This window comes from Suillus subalutaceus, assembly GCF_016647625.1.
Source record: "Suillus subalutaceus strain FC151 chromosome Unknown DFJ58scaffold_97, whole genome shotgun sequence".
Classification (NCBI taxonomy): Eukaryota; Fungi; Basidiomycota; class Agaricomycetes; order Boletales; family Suillaceae; genus Suillus; species Suillus subalutaceus.
Window position 1 is genome coordinate 131,388 of NW_024540346.1, and position 25,476 is coordinate 156,863.

Consider the following 25,476-nt stretch of genomic DNA (forward strand, 5'->3'; position numbering starts at 1 on the left):
AGCTCTCGAGTAAGGTTTGGTTCCCAAGGATTTGCCCGGATGAGTCATTTCGATGGACACTACATGAAACTCCGTGGCATTGGTATACGTTATGAAATGGATTTGGCTTTCGTTCGTTTCCACCGAATCCTCCAATGATAAGAAGCCCGTTCGAGCGGCGTTGAGCGGCTCCAGTCGAGGTTGTCGCAAGGGTCGGCTAATTACAATATACTAGAAGTGTACAATTTTTCAAGGTTCGAAATAGCGCCGTTGTTCCCAAGAGATTCCCACGACAATGATGGGGATTCGATATAACTTGTCGCAACGGAAAAGATGAATTCGGTATTGCGGCCTGCACGTCACATTTAATCCCTATATTATTTTCTTCACCACTGTTTCTTTCGTCATGTCTGTTCTTCAAGTTGCTACTGTACTTGCCAACCTTGCTGCCAAGGCACATTCTACCATGTCCTACGCTGGCTCATCATCTTCTAATGAATCAGAATGCTCCTCTGAAGCCTCTTCTCTTGCCGAAGGTATTACTCTCGGGAGAAACATGTTGGCTTTTTGTTCTGACAGATTTTGTAAAGGCTCTTCTCCAACATCCGACTCGCGCCTCTATCTTGCCTTACCACCACGCATTAATGAACATTTGGCAGTTCTATTGCCAAGGAACCTCTGGAAGGTGCAGTCCGATGTTGACACACTCCGTTGTTCAGTATACTGATCTTACCACACTTAGCCTGATTCTCTCGCTACTACATGTGATAATTTTTATTGCCACATCAAGTTCTCGGTCCTTGAACGGCGTCATGTGAGCTTGAGTTTTACATCTTAGTTAGTCCAAAACGTTAATTGTACATAACAGCATTGCAGAAAGTGCGGTGGCGTTTTTTGCCACCAGTGCACCACCCGTTCAACCCATTTGCTTGACGTCTCCAATCTTGATTTCCTTCATCCTCCGCGGAACGTGCCTGTCTCAAATTACGATAGTCCAACGTCACCAGTTCTCGTACAGAAGGTCTGCGACGACTGTTGGGACCAGATCTACGGCTGCAATTCGCCTCGTACTCCAGATGGCAGACCATCCACTCCTATGCTTGTCAAGTCTCCGGTAGATTCCAGAGCTCCTTCGCCTAATTCGTCTGTTTGTGCATCTCCTGTGGACAGCCCAGCACCCCCCTCTCGACCCATCCGCGTTGCCCGGAGCTCATCTCATTTCAGCACCGGACATCTTCCATTACCCACTTCGATCTTATCTCCTACTGAATTCGAGGTCCCCCAACCATCATACGGCGAACTAGATGCATATCCACTACGGAGGTCCAGTATCATTTGTAAGGCAACAGGCGGTGGCCGCTGGGAGCCAAAACATTCACCTCCCAAGATCGGTGTCCGGATACCTGGGTACAAGGCACCATACGAAATTGAGATGGAACGAGAAGAACAAGAAGAACGTCGTCGCTGTCAGAATCCCGTTGTGCGAGATGGAGGTTTGTGTCACTCGTGTATCTTTGCCGCTCCGTACTGAGTCAAATTGCAGAATTTCAATATCGATTCCGGCAGGACCGGGTTGCAGCTAGTCTTTCCCGCACTGCTTTATGTTTCTCCACTTTCTAGGTTGTCTGTTTTGTTGTTATCGGTGTATATATCGTGTGCATGTGAGCTGTTGTATTCCTTCATCGTGCATAACTGTTTCCTACTCTTGACTCTTGTTTATACGTAATCTTATGTCCATAGTGTCTGGTGTTTCCCCATGCTAATCTACTTGTTGTCCTTGCAGTTATTTATTATATCGTGTTTCTATATCCCACTGCATCTACCATACCATTACTTGATTGATACCTAATATATATATACGATTTGTATACGCTCTTGCTATTCATTCGTTTTATCATACCAAGTATGCCTCTGATGGCAGCCAGTGCAGAACTCAGGCCTGGGCCAGGTGAGCAAAGCTTTCAAGAAGTTTCCTTTTCTGGAATCAGATCTAAACTTCAAGAGAAATTTAATTCGCTAAAGGGCCTTCGTTCTCGCTACCCTCTCTTCGAAGGTGTAGGCTGCATAATCCCGTCGTAATGCTAGCCCTACGCCACTTTCAACCCCGAGCTCTTGGTTTTGCACGACGAAGTGCAACAAAACAAATAGCTCTCGCGTCGACGGCTGTAGACACTGACGGCTCACAGTCTCAGTCACCCGGAGAACCCGTGACACCGCAGAAGCAGTCTCGAACAATTAGAACACGTCGGCCTAGAATTTCGCTGCAACATCCGCGTGAATGGAATAGGCCTCTCGCATTTGGTGTTCTTCCTGCGTTCGATGAAGCACTGAAGGTCATCAGGGAGGATTCAATAGCGCTCAAGGACGAAGTAAAGGCTTTGGAGGGAGCCATTGCACGTGAAAAGGAGACACCTCAGCCTGACCAGCACGCGTTGCTGGCGCTGGAGAACAAGCTGAAAATTTTAGAAGTGCAGTGCGAGATAAATTTTCCTCAAGTGAGGTGGAAATGTGCCAATGGAATGGGTAAGCAAGTCCATGACTGGACGTCGCGTCATATTCACAGTCCTTCAGCGGACATGTCCAAAGCCGTCGACAGACACCTCTTGGAGCAGCGGTGGAGGAAAGAGGGTGCATTAGACTTACTGGTAAGTATGCATCGAACTGTTCAGTAATGTTTCTCAATCTTCTATTTTGTAGATGGAACGTATCCACCAGATGAAGGTTGTGCCAGATGTTTTACCTGATATTCATCCCTCGTTGGACCTCCGGGTCAACTTCCCAAAAGTAAAGTCCAATACAAGGACTCAGGCTACTGCTTCAAAAGCCGTTTACGAGCACGTTGAACCAGGAGTATTTCTTCTTCCAGAACAGGTGTGTAGTGCAGGTCATTCGAGCATTCATTCCGCTGATAATGTCTTAGACTGTAGAGCCTCCTAAGATATATACAACCGTCTTTCATCCAGAAGAGCGACTATATACTCTTTTGATGATCGATCCAGGTCAGTCAGTGTTAAACTACACAGTGACCGGCACTGATACCAGTCACAGATTTTCCTGATGAGACCAATCAAACATTCCAAACGTATCTGCATTGGCTTCAGTGAGCAATAGGCTCTCCCTTTACTTCGTCGGCTGACCCCTTATTCAGACCGAATATCCCTCTTTCGAGCGTTTCTCCTTCTCCAGTGCCAAACCTGAACACCCATACTGTCTATATACCTCCTCACCCGCAACGTGGGACTACATATCACCGCTATACCATTTTACTCCTCCCCCAACACTCCCGTCTGTCTATTCATATGATTGCGAAGGACAAGCGTGCAGGCTTTGATATAAGGGCATTTATGGAGAAATATGGCCTAGATAGGAATGTTGGCGGAGGTGCCCATATGTGGCGAGAGGTTTGGAGTGAAGGAGTTCCCGCGGTTTACAAGGACATACTCAGTGAGTTTTGCAAAAGTCTCTTTCACGAACTGAGCTCACGCCGTTCCAGAAACTGCGGAGCCGAAGTTCGGGCGGATGCCCAAAGCAGACCGATATGGGGATTTCAGGGGGAAGAGGCGGTATGTGTAACCACTGGGCTGGGTGTCCCTCGGTGATTACCAGGGAAGCGATACTTATACATTAATCCAAGTGATCCCCGTTGGTTCCTCCCACACGATCATGATGAATTCATATCTGTTTTATACAAAGACCGATTCTTCAGCATCATGTGTTCAGGCATTACTTATACACGATCAGTCGGGCTAGATAACGCATATTGATAATCACAGGCGTTTGCAGGAACACTATGCCAATCGTCAAAGATAAAACAGAAAACAGGACGTTGTTTCAATTGCAATGTTCGATCGGATCGCACGAATTTCTGGCGTATGTAATGTCTAGTAACAATGGTACTAGTACTACCGCGGATGGATCATTGTCGGAAGTTGAAAGTTCGAGGTTTGACTTAGCTTGGCGACTTATGTTTTCTTTCGTACGTGGGCCTGGCTACCGTTCTGCAAAGGGCTGTAAAATGAGCTCCGGCCCAGCTAACGACATCCCTTGTGAACTTTAAGTCTGAGTGACAGCGCCATGACAGAACACTTGTGTAATAAGATGTCACTACTTACATATTCTCAAACTCAGTGGCATCTGGTTTATGTACCACATTTCGTTACACAAGTACAACAAGATGGTTTCTCACTTAGGTGAAAATTTATTTTACAGCCATTCCTGTGACGGTCTACGTGTAGATGTTGATGGACGAGAATTGGAAGTAAGCGTTTGTGAACGCGGTAGGGTTGCCTGCGAATGGTAATAAGGGCTTTGCAGTCGTATTAGACGTTGGTGGGTGAGCACTTACTGTCGACGTAAGTCACGCAGTCCGATGGGCATCCAGAAGCAGCATAGACGGCTGCGTTGCCTGCCCAGTCACCGCCTGTACCTTGCATTAGCCTGGCATAACGCTACAAGTAAGTCAAGACTCACAGAACGTCAAGTTGATGATAATGTTGTTGGCATCAAAGTGAGACGCAAGGTCACAGTCGGTGTTGGGGAAGTAAGCGGCAGGAGTTCCCTGGTAGTCGGATCGTAGGTAAGCAGTTAATCTAACAAATGTAAGGACCATTACCCAGAGGCTGGTGTCGATGGTCGATGCACCACTGGTAGCATCGGATGGAGCGGAAGCGTCATCTCTCTCCCAGAACCACACCGCGATATAGCTATCTGTGCGCTCCATAGCATACCTACAGAAGAACCTGTAAGGCGCAAGAGTATTGATCATAGTTTGCAGTAACGCACCATCCTCCACCGATGCTGTTGAATCCTGGACCAAAACTGTTGTAGTCTTCCGTGAGCTGTACACCACAACCCGCATTTCCATCGACTATTACATTTTAGTAAGAAATGGAAATGAACAATGGTCGCCTTACCTGCAGTGTCACAGTCGGTTTCAACCGGGGTGCTAAACAATCAGAACTTCAGTCGAACGGTTTTGTCCAGTGCCAGTTGAAAACATACCCTAACTGGGTAATGTTTGCTGGCATGGTGCAGTCTGCGCGATAACAGGAGTTGAAAATAGCACATCCATAAAATTATACTGGACAAACTAGGGCTAGTGTGGAGTGTCGACTGGTTAGGTTCCACATTATTCACGCCTTCCACAATATCGACTTCACCCTAGCAAAGGGATCCACGTCAGGGTTAGAGCTATCACACGCAGGGAAAAAAACAAACACCGTCAGGCCAATTGGCTTCGTTGGTTTCCCAGACAGCCTATGATCCGTTACTATAAGCTTACTCCGTCAGTGCCAACTACTTACAGGCCATGTTCTATGTTCAGATAAGTGCGCAGCAGAACTCCTCGGACGAAGAAAATAGGCTTACCCGCATCCTTCGGGCATGTGCGGCATATCAAAGCTGTCATCGAAGTTCATCAGCCGGTGAGATATTCGTGAGGGATCACCTACACCACAACGTGCTGCGTGTACTGGTTGTTGGACCGTATCCTGACTGAATTCCTGCCCGGCCCGGTGGAAGTCAAGACCGTAGTGTCATCTGCACGCATGATGAAGGTGTCGCTCGTGGCGTAAGTCAAGTTGAGCATCTGTGCTGTTGATTGGTTCACATATGTCCTGTCATTCAATAAGAAACAGAACAAATTGTGTGCGGAGTAGACATACACACGCCCGTCAGTTGGGTCGGGGATAGCCTCGAAGTTGAAAGAGCTGTAGAAGTCTTCGCCGACGATGTTGTCGTCGAGAGTATAGACTGCACCTGCCAAAGCCGATCCGGCAAGCGAAGCAAGAGCGAAACTGACATTAACAGAGTTGAGCTTCATGGTGAAAGACAGCCTATCGGACTGACGATGTATGTCTAGGGAGGGCGAGAGTACGACCCCCTACCTGGTCTCTGTATTTAAACCTATCGTCACTCCTGACGGGTAGGGAGATAACTCTGAGCTCGTGATGAGTCCATGTGAAGCATAATCATGCGGTAGAGCGGACGTCATGGCGAGTTGACCCCCTTCGGAAACAACGAAAAAAAATTCTTGTTTGATACATGTGCCGGTATGTTAGCGAAGGAGCCCCCTTGACCCATGACAAGGAAACGCGTGCTCGTAACGGAGAAACATCCAGACATAAAGTGGCGCACTCGCAAAAGAGACTGCCGATCTCACGAGAAAGCTGTGAAAAAAGTGCAGTGTTCGACCGCCGGCCAGTTCAAGTTACTGACTGTCATGGAATACAGTACCTATTGTGAGCTCCATATCGGTCACCTGCATGACAGTCATATGGATCCAGGGTATCTGATGGCGCTTTCTGTGAAATAGGACATATGGGTGCTTCAGTCGCGAGTGCCGTGGAGAACTGAGTTAAAATTGTACAATTAACTCGTGTTACTATTAAACGTTTACATCCTAGAGCGGTAGACTCAAAAATAAAACGCACCATAGGGATCACCTATTGGTGGGACCCTCACTGATAACTCTTGACGATGCATGTGTCATTCCGACAACATTCCGATGCCTGTACACCTCCCTCTGATCTGGGGCCTGGGCTAGCTGGGCTCAGACAGAAGAATTCTCAGACCGTGCGCCTCGGATCCATCACAAGCTTCATTGATGGTGTGGCGAAAAGACCGCGGTTTTATACGCATAGAGAGCATGGAAGGTTTATCACTGTAAAAAGCCGAGGCGATTAATGTTCGCAGTTGCTGAGTGCCACCGTGATGCATGCGGACCGAAGTCTCGAATAATCAGAGACATCCAGAGAGCATACATTTTCATGCTTAACCATGCCCGAAACCATGGTAGAAATAAGGTGGCCCCCCGTTTGCTAAAATCATGAGTGAGGAAGGAATGATTAATGACTGGCTGCTCCTTCCCTAGCTAAGGAGGACTTAGGTTTGTGGAGCATGTGCCAGTGGGTGGCACTGTGGCACTGTGTGCGAGTGAGTCGCTGGCGGGCGTAGCTATTTTGATGCGGTCCTGCCGCGCCTGCCGCGGCCGTGACGCGCATGTGACGCGGTGTGACGCGCATATGACGCGGGTGTGACGCGCATGTGACACGGCATTGACGCCGGCACACCTGAGTCTTGACTAGGGCGTGACACGGGTCGACCCGGGTCATACCCGCACCCAACCCGCGGGTACCAAAGAGCATCGCGGGTACGGGTCAACCCGCGACCCAACCCGCAGGTGGTACGGGTCACCCGCGGGTGAGTAGACATATTTTGCGATACTGGTATGTACATGTGCTGAGGAGCGAAAACACTATGTACGAAGCTTAGTCCGAGTCAATAACAATATCGTTGCTCTTTCCCTTTCCTGAGGCCTTGCCTTTGCCCTTTACCATCTTCGTTCGCATGATTGATGTGACAGCACCGAGATCGTTCATGAGAGGTGTGTTGTACCATGATCCTACAGCCATCTGAGCTTTGAAGGTTTGCGAACTAACACCATGCTGGAGGTGGTTGACCTGAAGACGGCCACCTGAAAAAGCCCGCTCAGCGTCAACCGAGGAAGCTAATTGGTCTCCGTCAGATTTCATCAATCAACAAGCGAGGAAAATACCTGAAGCAGACAAAAAATCAAGTGCCATTTGTGCGAGTCGTGGACGAGTGGCACGAGCATTCTCCCAGTAAGTGAATTTGTTACTGAAATTGAATGAAGAGGGGGACATACTTATAATCTCGTCATCAGTTTTGTCCCAGACATCAAGATCCGTGACATCAGCTTTGGTTCGTCGTTTTTTGGTGGGAGTTGACGCGGCTACTGACGCGCTAGTGCAACTATCATTCCTATGTTCTATATTCGACTCCCACACCAAGTTCATGGTCATTCTTTCGTTGATTTTATTTACCATAGGCACATATACTACTAGCTAGTCGACTATTTTCTTGGCACTGACGAGTCTTGACGCGCCAGTACTTGTTCTACATTAAGGACACGTACTACTAGTCACATAAGCCAATGACTATTTTCTTTTCCTCCCTCTCTGGACCCTCTTTGAAGCACGTCGACGCTTAATTGGTGCGCATTTTTAGCTGGCAGTGAAGGGCGACGTTTCACGGGCGCAATCTCTTCTTTAGCCGGCAGCGAAGGAGCTACAACGTCGGACAACTCGTCTGCAGACGTGGCATCAGAGTTATCGCTGAATAAGGGGCCGTGCTGTCAATCACACCAGTTAGAGACCTATTGAGCAGAGCAGGTAATATTTTCCTCCAAGTTCACCCTCGCTGTAATCTCTTCCCAGAACCCACTCAGTAGGAATGTTGAGATACACGTTCCACCACCTGTGATGTTGACCAGCATCCAAACCCCACTCCTGGTTTCCTGCAGGTCCTGCGTCTTCAGAATCTTCGAACATTCTTGCTTCTAGTGTGGTCGGACACTCGAGGTCTACGTCGGCCACGAAGCCGTTGGCAGGATAGCTTATCGTGAGATCAGCCCAAGCCATCTTCAATAGCTCGTTATTGTTCCATTCCTCATTCTGAGCTTGGACGCGTTTTTTGAAATCACCAGCCTTTCGGTGAGCAACGACGAGAGTGAAAGCGTGCACCAAAGCAGAACTACAATGTACGACATCTAATTATGTTAGGACGAAGGAGACACTGTCGGAAAATCATTTATTATGACGGGTTCAAAATATACTCAAGTGACAATGACAGTCAAAAAATCCTGACGCGGCACGTATAGGTGTGACGCGGCATGGACTCCATGAGGTTTGACGCGGCCGTGACGCGGCATAGGTAAGAATGGAGGTTTACATTAGTACGGAGGCTGCGAAGATGTTGAGGAGACGTGACTTGTCGTGGTATAAGTAGTGCTTGACCCGGCCTGACTGGAGGTTGACATGGCATGGGGTCGAGGCTTGAAGCAGTGAGACAATACTTCACACTGCTTGTCTGAAAACAAACGTTGGATCGATGATTAGAGGCGATGTGCACAAGATTCCCAAGTAGTACGAACACAGAGGACAAGCACTGTAAGATTGGTGAGAGGTGAATCAAAGTGTTTGGAATTCATTTCGAGCGACATAAGATAGCGTTTGAACGTAATCTGTATCTACCACATAGCGGTGCCGCGTCGATTTCACTGACCCGCCGCTGACGTAAGACCATATTTGTCTCCCAACAACCACATGTGCAAGGCCTTAGTTAGGCTTAAGTGTTCAAGCTTGCAAGTGCTAAAGCCTACGTGCATCGGCAACCTCATTAAACAAATCAACGACCGGGCAACTTGGACTAAATTAGGCGGATCATGTCTCCAAACGCAGACGATGGGTTCAAGCACCAGGTTGCCATCCAACTTTCACGAGCATTGAACCTCGTAAACCCAAACGACTTGCTCGCAGAGCGTGTTATCGACATAGCTAAAACAAACTCCTCGGAAGGCTTCGCCAAAGGTATGTTTCACTGCACCGGAATCCAAGTACGTTCGGTAACACTTTGTTGCAGCGGCTCGGGCGTTTGGCAAGTTTCAAGATTCCTTTTTGACCGAACTGCATGACGAAATCTTGTCACATATCAAGCAGGAGGCTTCTGGGCTTGCTCCTCGTCCCGTCGAGGGTATAACAGTCCATGACAGCGAGGTGCTCGAGCCTGACCCAATCCGGCAAGGCGGTCTCGTGAGGAACGATACCGTGCGTTTATCAGCGCTCAGTGTTCTATATAATTGCTTATAATCTACAGAGACACACTTTCCGTCAGCCTGCGAAGCCAATCGAACCACCAACTCCTCGAGGCTCTTTACTCGGCCTTGATCGACTGGCAAAGGAAAAGAGAGAACAGGCTCTATCTGAAAACGGCCCTCGAAAAAAACCGAGGCTGAGTGATGACACTTTTTTCAAAGGTGCGACAATGTTGCAACTTTCGTGATCTCCTCTTACCTTACGTCTAGTCCCCAGTTTGCCAGTCGGACGAGGAAATAGTTTAAGGCAGCGAGGAGAAGACACACCGTCTCATCCAGGCGGTCTGTCCGACCCCGCACGAGCCCGTTTAGAGGAATACCGACGAAACCGCGAGAAGCAGAAAGGTACGATTCTTATATCCCGCTGTGGCATGTCGTTTCTGACCACAAAGTAACCGTTTAGAAGGAATCACTGCCGTGCAGGAGCAACGGCCTCACGCTTCTCAAGGACTCGGAGATTTCCAACGACGATCAAATCGGGACAACGATAGGGGATGGGTTCGACGAGACCACGACAGGGATCGGCAAAATGGACGCGGCTGGGATTCTACACCCCGCTCAGAGCGTGGTGGTAGCAACCGCGATGCTCCTAGTGTTCGTGTGCCTAATGTCGGGTGGGATTCAACGCCGAGACGACAAGAAGGCGAAGGATCTGGCTGGGGAGGAGCAAGGAATCGTGGTTGGGATGCACCGACCCCGCGTGTTCCGAGAGGCGGCAGCCCCGAGGATGATGGGCTCCTTGGTGTTGATGTGAGGGAATGGGAGGAGGAGCAGCTGCGACTGGACCGTGATTGGTATACTGGAGCGGAAGAAGGCGGTGTCGCTGGAGACGAAGAGCACAACCCTTTGGCGCAGTACGAGGATCTCGCTGCACTGAAGGACGCCGAGATCTCGAAAAAACAAGTGGTATGTGGTTCCCATCTGTGAGCAGCCTAGTGTTACTGAAGTTTCTTGTAGAGGAGAATATCGGCCAGGCAAGCGCAATATGTGAGACTTGATGTACATTCCATCTCTTCTTTTAGTTGTTGACTTTCTCTGTAGAATGCAGATAACGACCTCTGGGAAGCTAATCGGATGCTGACCTCCGGTGTTGCGACCCGTAAGGAAGTCGATCTTGACTTCGAAGACGAATCCGAGTCAACGGTGCATGTCATGGTGCATGATATCAAGCCACCTTTCTTGGATGGCAAGACAATTTTCACGAAGCAACTTGAGCCCATCAATCCGATCCGCGACCCTACGAGCGACATGGCGATCTTTTCAAAGAAGGGGAGCGCTCTCGTGAAAGAGAAACGAGAACAGGCGGAGAGGGCAAAGGCAGCCGCCAAACTTGCATCTCTTGGTGGCACACAACTCGGTAACATCATGGGCGTGAAGGACGAGGAGGCTGAAGCTGAAGGTGTGTGGTTATTCTCTGCCCTTGTGGCGCAGCTCGAGTTGGACATTCACGTAGTCCATTGGGAATGTTTCGTACAGCTTTGGCAGAAGCAAAGGCGAAGTCTGGTGAAAAAGAGGATTATAAGGGAGATTCTAAGTTCGCTAGCCACTTGAAGGCTTCCACTGGGGTCAGTTCGTTTGCGAAGAACAGGACATTGAAGGAGCAGAGAGAGTATTTGCCTGCATTTGCGTGTCGAGATGAGCTTCTCAAGGTCATCCGAGAAAACCAGGGTTAGATTTATGCTGTGCAGCCGCGTCCACACTTCTAACATTTGTGTTATACAGTTGTCATCGTCGTCGGAGAGACTGGTTCTGGGAAAACCACTCAGTTGGCGCAGTTCCTTTATGAGGACGGGTACTGCGCATATGGTCTCATTGGTTGTACTCAGCCGCGTCGAGTGGCCGCTATGTCTGTAGCAAAGCGTGTTGCTGAGGAGATGGAGGCAAGTGGCAAATTGATCTTCTTGATTCTTGTGTTGACACCTTGTTCAGTGCAAGCTTGGTTCTACCGTTGGTTATGCGATCCGTTTTGAGGACTGTACATCGGCAGAAAACTAAGATCAAATGTACAGTGTCATCTCCCTCTTGTCCAACATGACTTATCTTGTTTTCTAGACATGACGGACGGTGTTCTCCAGCGAGAATCTTTGAATGAAGGTGATTTGGACCGTTACAGTGTAATCATCTTGGATGAGGCACACGAACGTTCACTAAGCACTGATGTTCTCATGGGTTTGCTTCGTAAGAGTACGCCTTGTTGTTCCCCAGCTAGACAACCTTGGGCTCATCATCTATTCCAGTTCTGTCTCGGAGAAGAGATCTAAGACTCATTGTTACATCGGCAACCATGAATGCTGACAAGGTAAGTATACCCCATAGCTGTTCTGGCAATGAAAGATTGACGTGATCTTAGTTTTCTGCGTTCTATGGAAATGCCCCTTGTTATACCATTCCTGGTCGTACATTTCCGGTGGAGATGTTTCATTCAAAATCACCTTGCGAGGACTACGTAGACAGTGCTGTGAAGCAGGTTCTCCAAATCCATCTTTCGCTCCCTCCCGGTGACATCCTCGTATTTATGACTGGACAAGAAGACATCGAAATTACGTGCCAGGTTATTAACGGTACGCAAGTACCAGATGTTAACGACGCCATTTCCTAAATTTTTGTATAGAGCGACTGGCACAGCTTGATCAGCCCGCCCCCCTAGCAGTACTCCCAATCTATTCGCAGATGCCAGCCGACCTGCAAGCCAAGATTTTCGAAGCCACTCCTGATGGTCGAAGGAAGGTCATCGTAGCTACTAACATTGCCGAGACTTCCTTGACGGTTGATGGAATTATCTATGTGGTCGACGCGGGCTACTCGAAGCTTAAGGTGTATAATCCAAAGGTCGGAATGGACGCCCTGCAGATCACGCCGGTCAGTCAAGCCAACGCCAACCAGCGAACTGGGCGTGCTGGCCGTACAGGCAGCGGGTATGTGTTCATTTTTGCTGCACAGCATTCATCCTCAACTTTGTGCAGGTTCTGTTATCGCCTGTATACAGAGATGGCGTTTCGCAATGAGATGTTCGCGAATACTATCCCAGAAATTCAGCGCACCAATCTCGCTAACACTGTTCTGCTCCTTAAGTCTCTTGGCGTCAAGAACCTTCTTGAATTTGACTTTATGGACCCTCCTCCCCAAGCCAATATTATAAACTCGATGTACCAACTTTGGGTTTTAGGCGCGCTGGATAATCTTGGCGATTTGACGCCTGTGGGTAGGAAAATGTCCGAGTTTCCCATGGAGCCCTCCATGGCCAAGATGCTTATTGCGTCCGTGGAGATGAGATGCTCAGCAGAGATGTTGACTATAGTGTCCATGCTTTCGGTGCCAAGTATCTTCTACAGACCAAAAGAAAGGATGGAAGAGGCAGATGCCGCACGTGAAAAGTTCAACGTACCAGAGAGCGACCATTTGACGTTGTTGAATGTTTTCAACCAGTGGAAGAGCCACGGGTCAGTTTATTCATCGTATCATTGCCGCAGGGGTGCTCATTACAACTCGTAGATTCCGTGATGATTGGGCTACGCGTCATTTTTTGCATCCGAAACTGCTTCGCAAAGCTCGTGAGGTAAGAGCACAGTTGGAGGACATCATGAAGTTCCAGAAGATGGAGATTATTTCTGCTGGCACAGACTTTGATGTCGTCAGGTACTGTACAATAACTGCATGGATTACATCACGTTGACCTTTTCGTAGGAAAGCTATCACTGCTGGCTATTTCCACCAATGTGCACGTGTGAAGGGTATCGGCGAGTATGTAAATATTCGCACTGGTCTCCCGACACATCTACATCCTACGAGTGCGCTTTATGGTCTTGGATGTATGTGATCGATTGGTCTGTCTCTAAGTCTCACTGATGACGGCGACGAAGATACCCCCACATACGTTGTTTACCACGAGTTGATCTTGACTTCGAAGGAGTACATGACCCAGGTCACTGCGATTGATGCCATGTGGCTAGGTATGTCATTTTGCCTTACACGTTCATCTTGGTGAAAATTGAACGATGATTGTAGCTGAATTCGGTGCGGTGTTCTACTCGGTCAAATTCAAGGACTTCGATGATCGTGGGATGCGGCGACAAGCCGATCGAGAATTCTCTAGAAAAGCTGAATTGGAATCGCAAATCGCGAAGCAAAGAGAAGAGTAGGTGACCAACGATCTGACGAAACGGCTATTTTATTCACGCTTGTTGCAGTTATGCACGGCAAGAGGCAGAGAAAGCTCTCGCAGTCAAAGTTTCTAGTGGAAGCAGCTCAAAGATCATTGTGCCTGGAACGCCGAGACATCCTGGCCCTGCAGGCAATCGGGTTGGTCAGACGCCTAGAAGACGAGTCGGGATATGATGGATGTATTCATTCATGTGTTGCTTGCGTGTTTCATTTTATCAGTATTGTTGCCATCTATTGCATTCTGAATAAATATGTGTGTACAGTGATTCGTCGCGCAGGAAGGTTAGTCAGATTCATTCAACATTGTCTTACTCGTCTTACTGGTTGGATGCACGTGACCTTCGCTGGCATATCGGGCAAGGCCGGCCGAGTGACTCGGTATTAAGCACAACTAAAATTTACGGAGAGCTTCTTAAGGTCCTTTTCCAACTTTTTCTCCACTCAACATGGCCTCCTTCGCGTCCCGTTCAGCTTCAGCCCTACGTGCTGCTTCTCGCCGTGCACCTCGTGCAGGTGCAAAAATTGCAGCCAAGCCTGCACAGAGCGCGTCCTACTCTTTACTCGCTCATCAGGCTTTAGCAGGCACCTGGCGCAAACCTGCTCTCCAGGTAAAAAAAAAAGTATTGGCGTGACTGATGAGCGCTGACGGTCACATAGTCCGCTGCTCGAGGCGTAAAGACACTCAACTTTGCTGGCACCGAGGAGGTTGTTTACGAGCGAAGTGACTGGCCGCTCGCGAAGCTTCAGGATTACTTCAAGAATGATACCCTCGCTCTCATCGGCTATGGTTCTCAGGGCCACGGTCAAGGCTTGAATGCTCGTGACAACGGTCTCAACGTCATCGTTGGTGTCCGCAAAGACGGTGAGAGCTGGCGGCAGGCCATGGAGGATGGTTGGGTATGTTCACCTCTGCTTCGGCTTTTTATGCATGTGATGTAAACTGATACGTGATTAGGTTCCTGGGGAGACTCTCTTCCCTATCGAAGAAGCCATCAACCGGGGCACGATCATCATGAACCTTCTCTCTGATGCCGCACAATCACAAACGTGGTCTACCGTCGCACCTCTAATCACCAAAGGAAAGACCCTCTACTTCTCGCACGGCTTCTCCGTTGTATACAAGGAGGACACCAAGGTTATACCTCCTAAGGACGTCGATGTCATTTTGGTCGCGCCCAAAGGTTCTGGCCGCACTGTCCGCACCCTATTCAAGGAGGGTCGTGGCATCAACTCTAGTGTAGCCGTTTTCCAAGACGTCACTGGTAAGGCCATGGAAAAGGCTGTTGCTCTCGGTGTCGCTGTCGGCTCAGGGTACATGTACGAGACCACCTTTGAGAAGGAGGTTTACTCCGATCTCTATGGTGAACGTGGTGTGCTCATGGGTGCCATTCGTGAGTTTCAACGCAAGATATACGTGTTTTAGCTAATGGTGTATTAGAGGGTTTGTTCTGCGCGCAGTACAAGGTGCTCCGTGCCAACGGCCACTCTCCTTCCGAAGCCTTCAACGAAACCGTCGAGGAGGCCACTCAATCCCTATACCCCTTGATTGGACAGAAAGGGTAAGTGTATGTTTCCTTTCACGTATCTTTATCTCATTGTTTGTAGCATGGACTACATGTACAACGCTTGCTCCACGACCGCTCGCCGCGGTGCGCTTGACTGGGCACCCATCTTCGAGAAGACCAACACTCCTATATTTGAGCAGTTGTACGAGAGTGTGCGAAACGGCACGGAGACCCGCAAGTCTCTCGAATTCAACGGCCGCTCGACGTACCGCCAAGATCTGGCCAAAGAGCTGAAGGAGATCGACGACCAGGAGATCTGGCGTGCCGGGAAGACTGTGCGGTCGCTGCGTCCCGACTACAAGGCTGAGTAGATGGGATTACAGTTGGATCCGAACAGCCCATGCTTACATTTACTTTTGTTATCAAAAGCGCCAAGGTGGTGCATGCAACGTCGGAGAGCATAATGTATAAAAGCGAATTTTGATTACGCGTTACGACTTATTCATGATACTCCAGCCTGTGGCCCCGTATACAGGTTGTTCATACCCACTCTTCCCGAGTTTTGAATGCGCAATCTTTGTGCTTGGGTGAAGCTTGGAGCAGTGACTATCGGGCCTTGATAGTGACGTGTGTTTTGTCCCCGTCGTGTTGTCTGTTGACAACTTGATGCTTCATACGGGGGCGGTTCCTTCAAGTCTTGAAGTTGACATGTGCCATCAGAGGAGACCCAAAGACAACGGAGATGAATTCACATTCGTGAGGCGCTTGAACTCACTTTCCGCTAACAATCAATCCTTCTGCACTTCTGTCGAAGCTTTCAAGACCGTTGAAATATATGTACGTTCGTCCTACATCGCCGTTCTTTAAACGTACTTCACAGATATACATCTTGGCATCCTTAATACGGAGATTGTACACTAAAACCCTGTGGGGGACTGATCGGCTCATGCGCAGGCACCGGAGTAATCAATCCGTATGACCAAGATCAGGGATGAAGAAAAGCTCATACCATTGTGGTCTATGACATGGGCGAGGCTCAATCAACACCCTACGCACGATTCAGAAACTTATGCTTCACCGCCATTCACGATCCTCCGACAAGCCCCGACTTCATTTTCAAAAATGCGCACTGATGGTGGACGCGCGAACGTTCCAGACATCAAACATCACGACATACACGAGTAGATACCATTCATAATTTGGCCAAGTATTGGGGGAGTTGAAAGGGCGAGCGCACTCAGCGCAGATGGGTTGTTATTAAAATGTGAGACTGGATGATTGTTATTTTCTGACGCGTAGGTTTCTGTTTTACGACGTGCTGAGCTTGACATCCTGACACAATAGTACAGGTATGACAGTCTGTACATTCAATGATTATAGCCAAGTTTAGTTTGGTGTTCAACAGTTGTCTCACCTTGTTTTATGTTCTACTGAACCAATTGAACTCAAGGGGCTTTGATGATTACACTCGGCGGCTCGCCTCATAGACACTGGTCACGAGTTGATGATCGCGACGAGCTGGTCAAGAATTCCCAAGAAACAGTGCGACGATCTTATTTATTGACAATTCCGAGTTAATGCAAGGCTTCGGCAATATTAATAGACCTCGCGATCAAGGTTTCGAGTGGAAGCAGATGGAAGCAACCATTGACATCCCGGCTGTCGCGACACCCAAAAGATCTGAGTGCTAAGCGCTAGATATGATAGATTGATCTATCCGTATGCTTCCGCATAAGCTGCCTTGTGTGTTCCGTGTACATAACAATGTCGCATCTGGAGTTAAATATATCATTATTGTGTGTGCAGACAAGAACAGAAATGTTTTAGATTCATCGAAAGGCGCGACGTCCCACACGACCGCTAATTGGTCGGATGCACCAATGCATATGGACGGTGGAGCTATCAATATGTGACATGTTGCCCCTAGTAACCTAGAATCTTGACCTACCTTCAGACTGCAAGTATTACTATCATGGCGGCATCGCATGAGAACCAGGTGCGCCTGGCTCACTCATCGCCGCTAGACACCTTGGTTCGGCGAACTTCGTCCAGACGACAGGTTGTCCGACGAAAAGAACAACACGATGCTAAGAAGCAGGCCACTGCCGTTAATTCCTTTTCGCCAGTGCCCTCTTCCTCTCGGTCAACTGGTTTTCCAGCATCGTTGAAAATCCAGGATTTGACTCTGCATGCAACTTCTCCGCCGAGGCCACATGCAACCAACCCGAGAGTGCCCGAATCTCCTCTGCTGCACTCGCAATTCCGTATTTCGACAGCTAGCAATGCTGATTATCTTAACGAAAAGTCGTTTCTGTCATTGACGGACGAACCAAACGGATATTATGACGAGCTTGAGTCATATTATGAAGAGAACAGCATGTATCCACTGCAAAGTCACACCCCCGGCGCCTCTGCAGACAGCCACCGTGATTGGCATACCACTGCCAGTGGCTCCACAAATGTGTTGAACACACAATCTTCGGTTGATGACATGCGCCTGTTCAACTCAAGCACTCCCGTTCCAACCGTCGTGGTTTCCAAACCCCAGGATATCAACAAGCAGGTCGCCGTTAGTGAGCCAAAACTTGGCGGGAGGTCACCCATAGTTGACCCTACTCCTCGAATAAACTTTTCCAGGCCAGGAAGGCCACCGATATTCTCTTCGGAAGAGCAGAAACGGCAGGTTCTTGAGCGAAATTCACAAAGAACCCGTTCTCCACGGACCGTTCATACCCCACTTTCATTTGTTCCAATTACACCCCAGACTGGCGAAAGCTTTCCTGAAAACCAATTTTTGTCGCCTACACCGCAATCTGATGCGTGCTCGTCAACGTCCTATCTTCAACCAAACTATGCTGTTTCTTCTCCAACTCTCTCATCCCCTTCCCATGTACAGCTTCCCTCTCGCCCGCCGTCTGTACATCCAAGCTCACCAACAAGCTTGTACTCCACGTCATACTCATTTTACCATCTGAGCGATGGCTCTCCATCACCAACTGGCAATTCAAAATTTCCCGCCCATTCACCTTCCCCGCCAGCCAACTGTTCACCTTCCACCGAGCCTTCGACTCCACAGGAGTATCTTCAGCTAGGAATACAATACCACGAGGCCAACAAACTACAAGACAGTGCATTTTACTTTGAGAAAAGTGCAAAGGAACAGGGTGGGTGTGGGATAGGGATGCTCTTGTGGGGATTGACTCTGAGGCACGGGTGGGGATGCGAAAAGAATGAGAAAAGTGCTTTCAAGTGGTTAACAAAGGCCGCGGAGAGCGCAGTGGATGATCTGGGTAAAGCGAGAGAAGGCATGGACGTGAAGGCTGTTAGAGTGAGTTCGGTCTGTGGGACTATATATGGAAGCGCTGATGAATCTTCCTCAGTCGGAGCTCGTGCTAGCGATTTATGAGGTCGGGCAGTGCTTCTTTCATGGTTGGGGTGTAGCTAAGGACCACAAGATGGCAGTTGTGCGTCGCCGCTAATTATCTCTAGACTTGTGCTAACTGATCTCCAGAGTTACTATCGAGTTGCTGCCAACCTTGGTGATGGGGACGCGCAAGAAGATCTCGCTTTCTGCTTAGCCAATGGCAAAGGGTGCAAGAAGGATAAGAAGGAATCTGCTAAGTGGTATCGCGCGGCTGTAAGTGCAACCGGCGTAATTTTTGCGAATTATATGTTAACGTGGTTCTGTAGGTCGAACAAGGTGCCAGTGACGTGGGGATGGCGTGGATCTACAAGAACAAATACAAGGGCTAGCGCGCTAGCCAATGATGAAAAATCCTACGCCGCGGAACAGAGCCGCCCTGCGCATCATCAGCGACACCTGGAAAAGGCCCATCTTCGGCTGGATCATCACAGCAGACGGTGGATAAAGGGCTCCTCAGGGAGGAGGAGAGATCATGAATTTCTGTTACATATACCCATGAATATAGGAGCAGGTGGACAGGACAATGGGTTTACCAATTTGGACAAGTCATTTAATGCATGTATCTTCGAACTGCGATTTAGATGTACAAACTCCTGTCATCCTTTACTTTGCTATCTGAAGTACTCTGTTGGTCGAATGCTTCGACATGAAGGACAAGGCGCCAGGGGAGCATGACTTGGCCGACGAAGCGACTAGCCTCGTTTCCCAGAATGTACTCTTCAGTGTTGACGAGGATGATATTCAAAAGTTGGTCGGTGCCCATAAATGTGCCAATGAACACTCGATTATCGATCGTCGTGATACGAAGGGTTGTAGTGAGCAGAGACTTGAGCGCTGCGATAGACGGACACGTGCTTTGATCAGTGCTTGAGGCCGACATCGATGGTGAAAGCAACGAAGATGATTCAAAGGAGGCCATATCATGCTAACGTGCAAGTAATATGTAAAAGAAGAGCCGACGCTGTAAACTCGCACGCTAACTGCCGTCAAGTTGCAAGACTGTAATGAACCCTTTCGCCAGCACAGTATCGCTGAACATGCAAGGCCAATATAACACGCCAAACACTCACAAGTATTCTGTTATTCTGCCAACCTACAATGAGCGCAAGAACCTCCCGATTATTATCTGGTTACTGGCGAAGGTCTTCGAGGAACAGTGCGTTCTGTCTGCTTAACATGCCGAAAGCCAGACTGAGTATACCAGTCAGCTTGCATGGGAGATCATCGTTGTAGATGACGCGAGTCCGGATGGGACACAAGAAGTAGCCATCGAATTGGCAAGAGTTTATGGCGAGGACAAAATAGTGAGTGCAAATGGATCACGCGTCGAGGTTTGACTCATTGTCGGTCAAGCTTCTCAAACCACGGGCAGGGAAGCTTGGACTCGGGTAAGTACCGGGAAAAATAAAACACGAATACATCGCCAACTTGTGCGCAGGACTGCATATATCCACGGGCTCAACTTCTGTACTGGTGACTTTGTGATAATAATGGATGCCGACTTTTCGCACCATGTACGTGTCCCAATATCCTTTGGCACACAAGTTCTAATGCGCATCCATCTTGTCAGCCCAAGTTCATTCCGCAATTTATCAGGTGTGTTGTCCCTTCCTTAACTTTTCCCCGTTAACAATGTGCAGGTTACAACAAGCGCACAACCTTGACATTGTAACGGGAACGCGATATCGCTCAACATCGACTCCATACCTCGCTGAAGCTCAACCTGGTGGCGTGCACGGCTGGGACCTGAAGCGCAAATTAGTTTCACGAGGGGCAAATTTCCTAGCTGCTACTGTACTGAACCCCGGCGTGAGCGACCTAACGGGCAGTTTCAGGTATGTAGATCAGTTTGGGGAAGCGGACTGAAACTTGATGCTGGTCTAGACTGTACCGACTGCCCGTCCTTCGGCATATCATTACGCTGACACAGTCCAGAGGGTACGTGTTCCAGATGGAGATGATGGTGAGGGCACGGGCGCTGGGGTACACCGTTGGCGAGGTGCCGATCACTTTTGTGGATCGGATATTTGGGGAAAGCAAGCTCGGTGCGGACGAGGTTGTGGGCTATGCAAAGGGTGTATGGCAGCTATTCAAGTCGGTTTAAAAGTACTACGAACATGGCGTGAGGCTCATTTACGGTACTCCGTTCTGTTTTGTTAGATAGTGGATTCATTGGAGTTTATCGATATCATTATTGTCATGAGTCACTTGGCACCGGTGTGGGCTGTGGCTGTGGCTGGATGATATCATATTTCCATTTTGTCAGCATGCGGTTTAAATCCGAAGCTTCAAATCTCAACTTCATCTCATCTAGATTCTAAACCACCTGCACAATTGCTGCACAATGAGCTTGCTACAAGGCGTGCTTAAATCGCAATCACAAACTCATGATTTGAATGGACAATATCTGTCTTCCAGGCAATCTCAGCCTGAGAATGACTCAGATGATGAACTCGTTGGCGTGGTATGCCTCCATACCGTCTACTCTATACTAGTATCAATTACTCAACATATTCTCAAGTTCTCACTGCCAGGGACGCCAACGAGGTCGAGGGGACCTTCACGCCCCTCATCGCGCCCTGTATCACCAACACGAAGGGGTCTTACTCGCTCGTCGAGTGGACTGCCATTGAAGGGTCTCTCGAGCGACCCCCTAAAGGCATTTCCAACTCAAGTATCGCAAGGAATTTTCAGGTGGCTTGGGATATCTGAGCTCGCGACTTGCGCCAGGGTATCGAGAAAGTGGAATAAGAGTCAGACGCTGAACTACAGCAAGTCAAACATATATTATCTAGCGTGCGGTATGCTAATGGTCTGTTGTTACAAGTTTGGTTTCAGCATTATAGGAAGGAAAACTTCCATGACGAAAATCTTCCCCCTGGAAAGTGGACCAGAAGGGAGTCGAAGCAGAATTGGGTAGGTAGTTTATCTTCCTGTGTTTGGCTGCATGACTTGATGGTTTATTCTCAGCGGATGACCTACATTAAATCTGTGTCGAATCGCTCGCCTCCATCATCACCCTTGCCTTCGAGAGGCTCGGGCCGCACCTCGCCGTCACAGTCAGGCTATCAAACACCAAAAGAACTTAAAGAGGAGCAATGGCGACAAGAGGAGCTTATGCAAAGCCGGCCAGGCAAGTTGGAAATGAGAGAAATGTACAAGGAACTGGGTGGCCGCAAGAGCCGGACCAAGGGAAAGCTGGGAAGCTCTGGGGGTCATAGAGACCGGACGGGTTGGGGAGAATGGAGACGAGTAATTGAAAGCTTGCAAGGTGGTATGTACATATTTTCTTGGAGATTATCGCAAAAGTTGTGGGATATGTTTTATAAGATCTGATAAAATTCCTAATGCTGCTCTACTAACTGAGCAAACGCCGAGCGCATCAACTTGATAAAACGAAAAATATCTCTCGTTTCGTTTAGTTCATTGAGCAATATGGGGAGATTAGGCAGTGGCGGTGTGGTCGTTATCACTGGTTGGCATCTGTAAGCACCACCTTTCAAGATAGGCCACTGACTTCCATACCTTGATTTGATCTGGATGCAACATCAAGCACGAAGCTGAACTCACGGTCAATGTCAGTCTTGTCAATGTGTGTAAATCGGATGAGGAGCCGGTCCTTTTCTATTCCCTCGATGTGACAACGTAGACGGGTTTCGCAAGCATTTAATTCAGGCCCTGTTTGTGCTGCATGCATCTCTAACGTCTGTCGCTCTCGATCTTTTTCTGCAGAAAGTAGTTTAATTAGCGTAAGTAAGGAAATTACAACAATAGTACCTACCTCGCTTTAAATTGGCAGTTAGAGCACGATACTGCTCTATCTCTGCATCCACAGACTGACAAGTTTCGCGGATGGATGCGAGTTGGCGTTTCAGAGCAGTAATTGATGTCTCGGCTTCTCGGAGTTCCTCCTTTTCCCTTTCCATTACTGAGAGGCGTCACTGCTGCACAATTACACCACGACAAGCATAACCACTTACCAGCCAGCAGCTCAATCTCCTTCACCTTGCACTGATTAGTTTCAGCCTTGACTGCAACAGTCTTCTCAGCCAAACGTTTCTTGTCCGCCTCCTGAGCATTCCTGTGTTTGGTGATCTCTGCTACTGCGCGATTTGCATAGTTGGTGACCGCTCTGAGAAAATTAGACGTGGAAGCTTCGTATGCGTGCAGGCGCAGATCGACAGAGGGGTTAGGCTCTGAGAGGATTGAAGCAAGATCAATATGAGTAGGACGAACTTGAGGCATGGTCAATCAGTAATAAATATTGTTAGCAAGGTTTCGAAATTCGGACTCCCCTCCAGATTCCAAAACGCGTCCGTCATGTGACCGTATCAATTATCTAAATGAGGTATAAGAACCAAACCATAGTGCTTAAGAGTCTTAAACTCATCTTCGTACAAAGATCGATAGCAAGATCGATAGACCTAGGAACCTCTAGGATATCAACTGAGATATTATGTATGGCTCCCCTTCCATCTAGATCAGATTCACCCCAATATCGAGACATACATATGGACACGGCAAAGGGCATCACATTGGGACTTCGGGACATCCACATGGGTACCGCAAAGCCTGGCGGCGGCGCATGGTCTGACGACATTTCAATGGACACTGCACGAAACTGCGACAACCGTGAAAGCAGGTGGGTTTCAGCTCTGGGAGAGGGAATTGCTCCAGAGCTCCGAGGTCAAGCGCAAAGCCACCGTTGCCCAATTATGTGAGCATCTCACTTTGAGACCTTCCACGATCTCATCGTCTATGCTCCTGCTAGTTTTTCTTGACTATTACTTTATGAACCTTGGATATATCGTATCCAGGAAGGAAAGGAGGGCACGCTTTGACGCAGATACTACCAAAAGGCAGCTAACAGCCGCCGAGTACGCAAAGGAGTTTAAGTCGTATTGCGGGCGAGAGAGGGTTATTCTGAGGAAACGCAGAGCAAAGCTGAGGGTTGACCAATTTCATATCATCGCACAAGTCGGGCAGGGTGGTTATGGTGAGGTGTTCTTGGCACGGAAACAGGACACAGGAGAGATATGCGCCCTCAAGAAGATGAAGAAACGTATATTGTTTAAGATGGACTGAGGTTTTTTATCCCACTAGTAGATGCGCGTGAGGACTGATGCATTTCAAGGTGCGGCACGTCCTAGTGGAGCGCGACATCCTCACCGCAACCAAGACACCGTGGCTCGTCAGACTTCTTTACGCATTCCAGGACGCACAACACGTGTATTTAGCAATGGAGTATGTTCCAGGAGGCGATTTTCGTACTCTCCTCAACAACTCTGGCGTTCTCAAGGAAGAGCACGCAAGGTTTTATATTTCAGAAATGTTCGTCGCCGTCAACGAGCTTCACAAGCTTGGTTACATTCATCGTGACTTGAAGCCGGAGGTGAAACTGTGTCGCATGCGCAAGCTCCGTAGTACTGATAGCCCCTCCAGAATTTCCTTGTGGACGGCACCGGACATGTCAAGCTGACTGACTTCGGCCTTGCCACGGGTGCCCTCAATCCCAAGCGCATTGAATCGATGAAGTTGAAGGTACGTATGTGGCCCTGACTTCATCCTGTGCGCCCTAATATTTCTCAGCTCGATAAAGTGAAAGACGTCCAAGTCGTCTACCGCTCTACCCTGGAGCGCCGCTCAATGTACAAATCCATCCGCGCTGAAGACCCACGGTATGCAGACTCCATAGTTGGCTCACCCGACTACATGGCGCCCGAGGTCCTCAGAGGCAAACCGTACACTTATTCAGTCGACTTATTGGTCGCTAGGTTGTATATTCTTCGAATTTCTTGCTGGTTTTCCGCCGTTCAGTGGCAGCACGCCAGAGGAAACCTGGACAAACCTGAAGAACTGGACGAAGGTACTGAGAAGGCCAGAGTATGATAAGCCCGAAGACTTGATCTTCAACTTGACGGATATTGCATGGGATGCCGTGACTAGGTACAGGACTTGCTACCGCGCACTGTCTGACTGACGCTGAACCCTCTTGTTTCTGTTCAGGCTCATCTCGCACTCAAGCGTTCGATACTCCACTCTTACCCAGGTCACAGGCCACCCTTTCTTTGACGGGATGCAGTGGGAGGACCTCCGCTCAACACGCGCACCGTTTGTCCCTGCTCTTGACTCAGAGATTGACACGGGGTACTACGATGATTTCACTTCTGCGGAAGACATGGCGAAGTACGCTGAAGTGAAAGACAAGCAGCGAAACGTGGAGAAGGTGAAGGAAAAAGAAGAGCCGGAAGCCCGAGGTGTCTGGGTCGGCTTCACCTTCGGTAAAAATGGTCCGGGAGGAAAGCTGTTTGGTTCGTTGGATTCGAGTCAAGACGACGGTGGAGCGTTGGCTACCATATTTTGATACCTTGGTACTTTCGCTAATAATGTCTCATGCATCACATGCTTATCATGAGGGTTTTGTTCCCCATCCCCTAATCACTGCAGAAATGATAAAATATCCTTATATCCTGATAGGGTTGACATAAAAGTATAAGGATGCATCAGTGGAATATTTTGAACTATATAGCACTTCGTAGCAAGGGGAAGCACAGTAGCAAAACTCCGCTACAGTAGTTGTTGAGTGTTACAGTAGCTCGGGTAGCACGTAGTAGCTAGCCAAACTAAACCATTTGAAGTTAAAGCTAATTTCGAGGTTGACTGGACCGAACTCGTTCCATATATGTCAGTTCAATGATCGTTGATTAAATCGGTCGATTTAGATAGTACTGACA

General features: G+C 48.6%; 12 protein-coding genes across 12 annotated transcripts; 8 read left to right on the forward strand and 4 right to left on the reverse strand.

Annotated features, from left to right (window-relative positions):
- The first annotated feature begins 283 nt into the window (after nt 1–283).
- Nucleotides 284–1,871, forward strand: DFJ58DRAFT_706301 (FYVE zinc finger-domain-containing protein). The gene is made up of 5 exons (XM_041383727.1): nt 284–515; nt 570–664; nt 722–793; nt 848–1,472; nt 1,523–1,871. The coding sequence occupies exons 1-5, from the start codon at nt 386–388 to the stop codon at nt 1,597–1,599; spliced, it is 999 nt and encodes a 332-aa protein (XP_041240978.1). The 5' UTR covers nt 284–385; the 3' UTR covers nt 1,600–1,871.
- Nucleotides 1,872–1,957: 86 nt separating this feature from the next.
- Nucleotides 1,958–3,813, forward strand: DFJ58DRAFT_801538 (phosphatidylethanolamine-binding protein). Its single transcript, XM_041390884.1, has 7 exons — nt 1,958–2,502; nt 2,551–2,624; nt 2,677–2,850; nt 2,900–2,978; nt 3,028–3,079; nt 3,128–3,423; nt 3,473–3,813. Exons 1-7 carry the CDS (start codon nt 2,058–2,060, stop codon nt 3,550–3,552), a joined length of 1,200 nt encoding a protein of 399 aa, XP_041240979.1. The 5' UTR covers nt 1,958–2,057; the 3' UTR covers nt 3,553–3,813.
- Nucleotides 3,814–4,204: 391 nt separating this feature from the next.
- DFJ58DRAFT_664456 (glycoside hydrolase family 16 protein) lies at nt 4,205–5,800 on the reverse strand (the record flags this gene model as incomplete). Its single annotated transcript, XM_041382437.1, has 13 exons — nt 4,205–4,266; nt 4,325–4,399; nt 4,450–4,537; nt 4,592–4,706; nt 4,762–4,846; nt 4,893–4,924; nt 4,981–5,014; nt 5,070–5,139; nt 5,197–5,235; nt 5,283–5,292; nt 5,347–5,379; nt 5,430–5,594; nt 5,643–5,800. 13 exons carry the CDS (start codon nt 5,798–5,800, stop codon nt 4,205–4,207), a joined length of 966 nt encoding a protein of 321 aa, XP_041240980.1.
- A 1,150-nt stretch (nt 5,801–6,950) lies between these two features.
- On the reverse strand, nt 6,951–7,955 carry DFJ58DRAFT_801546 (uncharacterized protein). Its single transcript, XM_041390885.1, has 2 exons — nt 7,664–7,955; nt 6,951–7,601 (listed from the first exon to the last, which is right to left on the reverse strand). The coding sequence occupies exon 2, from the start codon at nt 7,509–7,511 to the stop codon at nt 7,248–7,250; it is 264 nt and encodes an 87-aa protein (XP_041240981.1). The 5' UTR covers nt 7,512–7,601; nt 7,664–7,955; the 3' UTR covers nt 6,951–7,247.
- A 1,130-nt stretch (nt 7,956–9,085) lies between these two features.
- On the forward strand, nt 9,086–14,063 carry DFJ58DRAFT_801554 (pre-mRNA splicing factor). Its single transcript, XM_041390886.1, has 20 exons — nt 9,086–9,368; nt 9,421–9,605; nt 9,655–9,814; nt 9,863–9,997; nt 10,056–10,558; nt 10,610–10,639; nt 10,694–11,051; nt 11,129–11,320; nt 11,375–11,532; nt 11,582–11,627; nt 11,705–11,836; nt 11,890–11,951; nt 12,003–12,213; nt 12,264–12,567; nt 12,616–13,092; nt 13,145–13,288; nt 13,337–13,461; nt 13,513–13,602; nt 13,658–13,787; nt 13,840–14,063. Exons 1-20 carry the CDS (start codon nt 9,224–9,226, stop codon nt 13,985–13,987), a joined length of 3,735 nt encoding a protein of 1,244 aa, XP_041240982.1. The 5' UTR covers nt 9,086–9,223; the 3' UTR covers nt 13,988–14,063.
- Nucleotides 14,064–14,209: 146 nt separating this feature from the next.
- Nucleotides 14,210–15,910, forward strand: DFJ58DRAFT_801557 (6-phosphogluconate dehydrogenase). The gene is made up of 5 exons (XM_041390887.1): nt 14,210–14,421; nt 14,471–14,710; nt 14,769–15,204; nt 15,252–15,372; nt 15,419–15,910. The coding sequence occupies exons 1-5, from the start codon at nt 14,260–14,262 to the stop codon at nt 15,687–15,689; spliced, it is 1,230 nt and encodes a 409-aa protein (XP_041240983.1). The 5' UTR covers nt 14,210–14,259; the 3' UTR covers nt 15,690–15,910.
- Nucleotides 15,911–17,290: 1,380 nt separating this feature from the next.
- On the forward strand, nt 17,291–19,071 carry DFJ58DRAFT_717554 (uncharacterized protein; the record flags this gene model as incomplete). The annotated part of the gene is made up of 7 exons (XM_041384366.1): nt 17,291–17,468; nt 17,595–17,781; nt 17,830–18,064; nt 18,215–18,646; nt 18,699–18,782; nt 18,830–18,955; nt 19,009–19,071. 7 exons carry the CDS (start codon nt 17,291–17,293, stop codon nt 19,069–19,071), a joined length of 1,305 nt encoding a protein of 434 aa, XP_041240984.1.
- A 248-nt stretch (nt 19,072–19,319) lies between these two features.
- Nucleotides 19,320–19,661, reverse strand: DFJ58DRAFT_730974 (uncharacterized protein; the record flags this gene model as incomplete). The annotated part of the gene is made up of 1 exon (XM_041385969.1): nt 19,320–19,661. One exon carries the CDS (start codon nt 19,659–19,661, stop codon nt 19,320–19,322), a length of 342 nt encoding a protein of 113 aa, XP_041240985.1.
- A 50-nt stretch (nt 19,662–19,711) lies between these two features.
- On the forward strand, nt 19,712–21,021 carry DFJ58DRAFT_801566 (glycosyltransferase family 2 protein). The gene is made up of 7 exons (XM_041390888.1): nt 19,712–19,898; nt 19,947–20,046; nt 20,096–20,130; nt 20,181–20,256; nt 20,313–20,338; nt 20,383–20,577; nt 20,627–21,021. Exons 1-7 carry the CDS (start codon nt 19,747–19,749, stop codon nt 20,844–20,846), a joined length of 804 nt encoding a protein of 267 aa, XP_041240986.1. The 5' UTR covers nt 19,712–19,746; the 3' UTR covers nt 20,847–21,021.
- A 65-nt stretch (nt 21,022–21,086) lies between these two features.
- Nucleotides 21,087–22,078, forward strand: DFJ58DRAFT_664505 (uncharacterized protein; the record flags this gene model as incomplete). Its single annotated transcript, XM_041382438.1, has 4 exons — nt 21,087–21,206; nt 21,264–21,517; nt 21,538–21,658; nt 21,713–22,078. 4 exons carry the CDS (start codon nt 21,087–21,089, stop codon nt 22,076–22,078), a joined length of 861 nt encoding a protein of 286 aa, XP_041240987.1.
- Nucleotides 21,875–23,005, reverse strand: DFJ58DRAFT_513573 (chromosome segregation protein Spc25-domain-containing protein). Its single transcript, XM_041380767.1, has 4 exons — nt 22,723–23,005; nt 22,524–22,670; nt 22,268–22,468; nt 21,875–22,214 (listed from the first exon to the last, which is right to left on the reverse strand). Exons 1-4 carry the CDS (start codon nt 22,985–22,987, stop codon nt 22,087–22,089), a joined length of 741 nt encoding a protein of 246 aa, XP_041240988.1. The 5' UTR covers nt 22,988–23,005; the 3' UTR covers nt 21,875–22,086.
- A 116-nt stretch (nt 23,006–23,121) lies between these two features.
- Nucleotides 23,122–25,243, forward strand: DFJ58DRAFT_801572 (AGC/NDR protein kinase). The gene is made up of 9 exons (XM_041390889.1): nt 23,122–23,384; nt 23,407–23,459; nt 23,514–23,804; nt 23,860–24,134; nt 24,185–24,283; nt 24,332–24,516; nt 24,560–24,688; nt 24,749–25,113; nt 25,190–25,243. Exons 1-8 carry the CDS (start codon nt 23,203–23,205, stop codon nt 25,104–25,106), a joined length of 1,572 nt encoding a protein of 523 aa, XP_041240989.1. The 5' UTR covers nt 23,122–23,202; the 3' UTR covers nt 25,107–25,113; nt 25,190–25,243.
- Nucleotides 25,244–25,476: the final 233 nt, after the last annotated feature.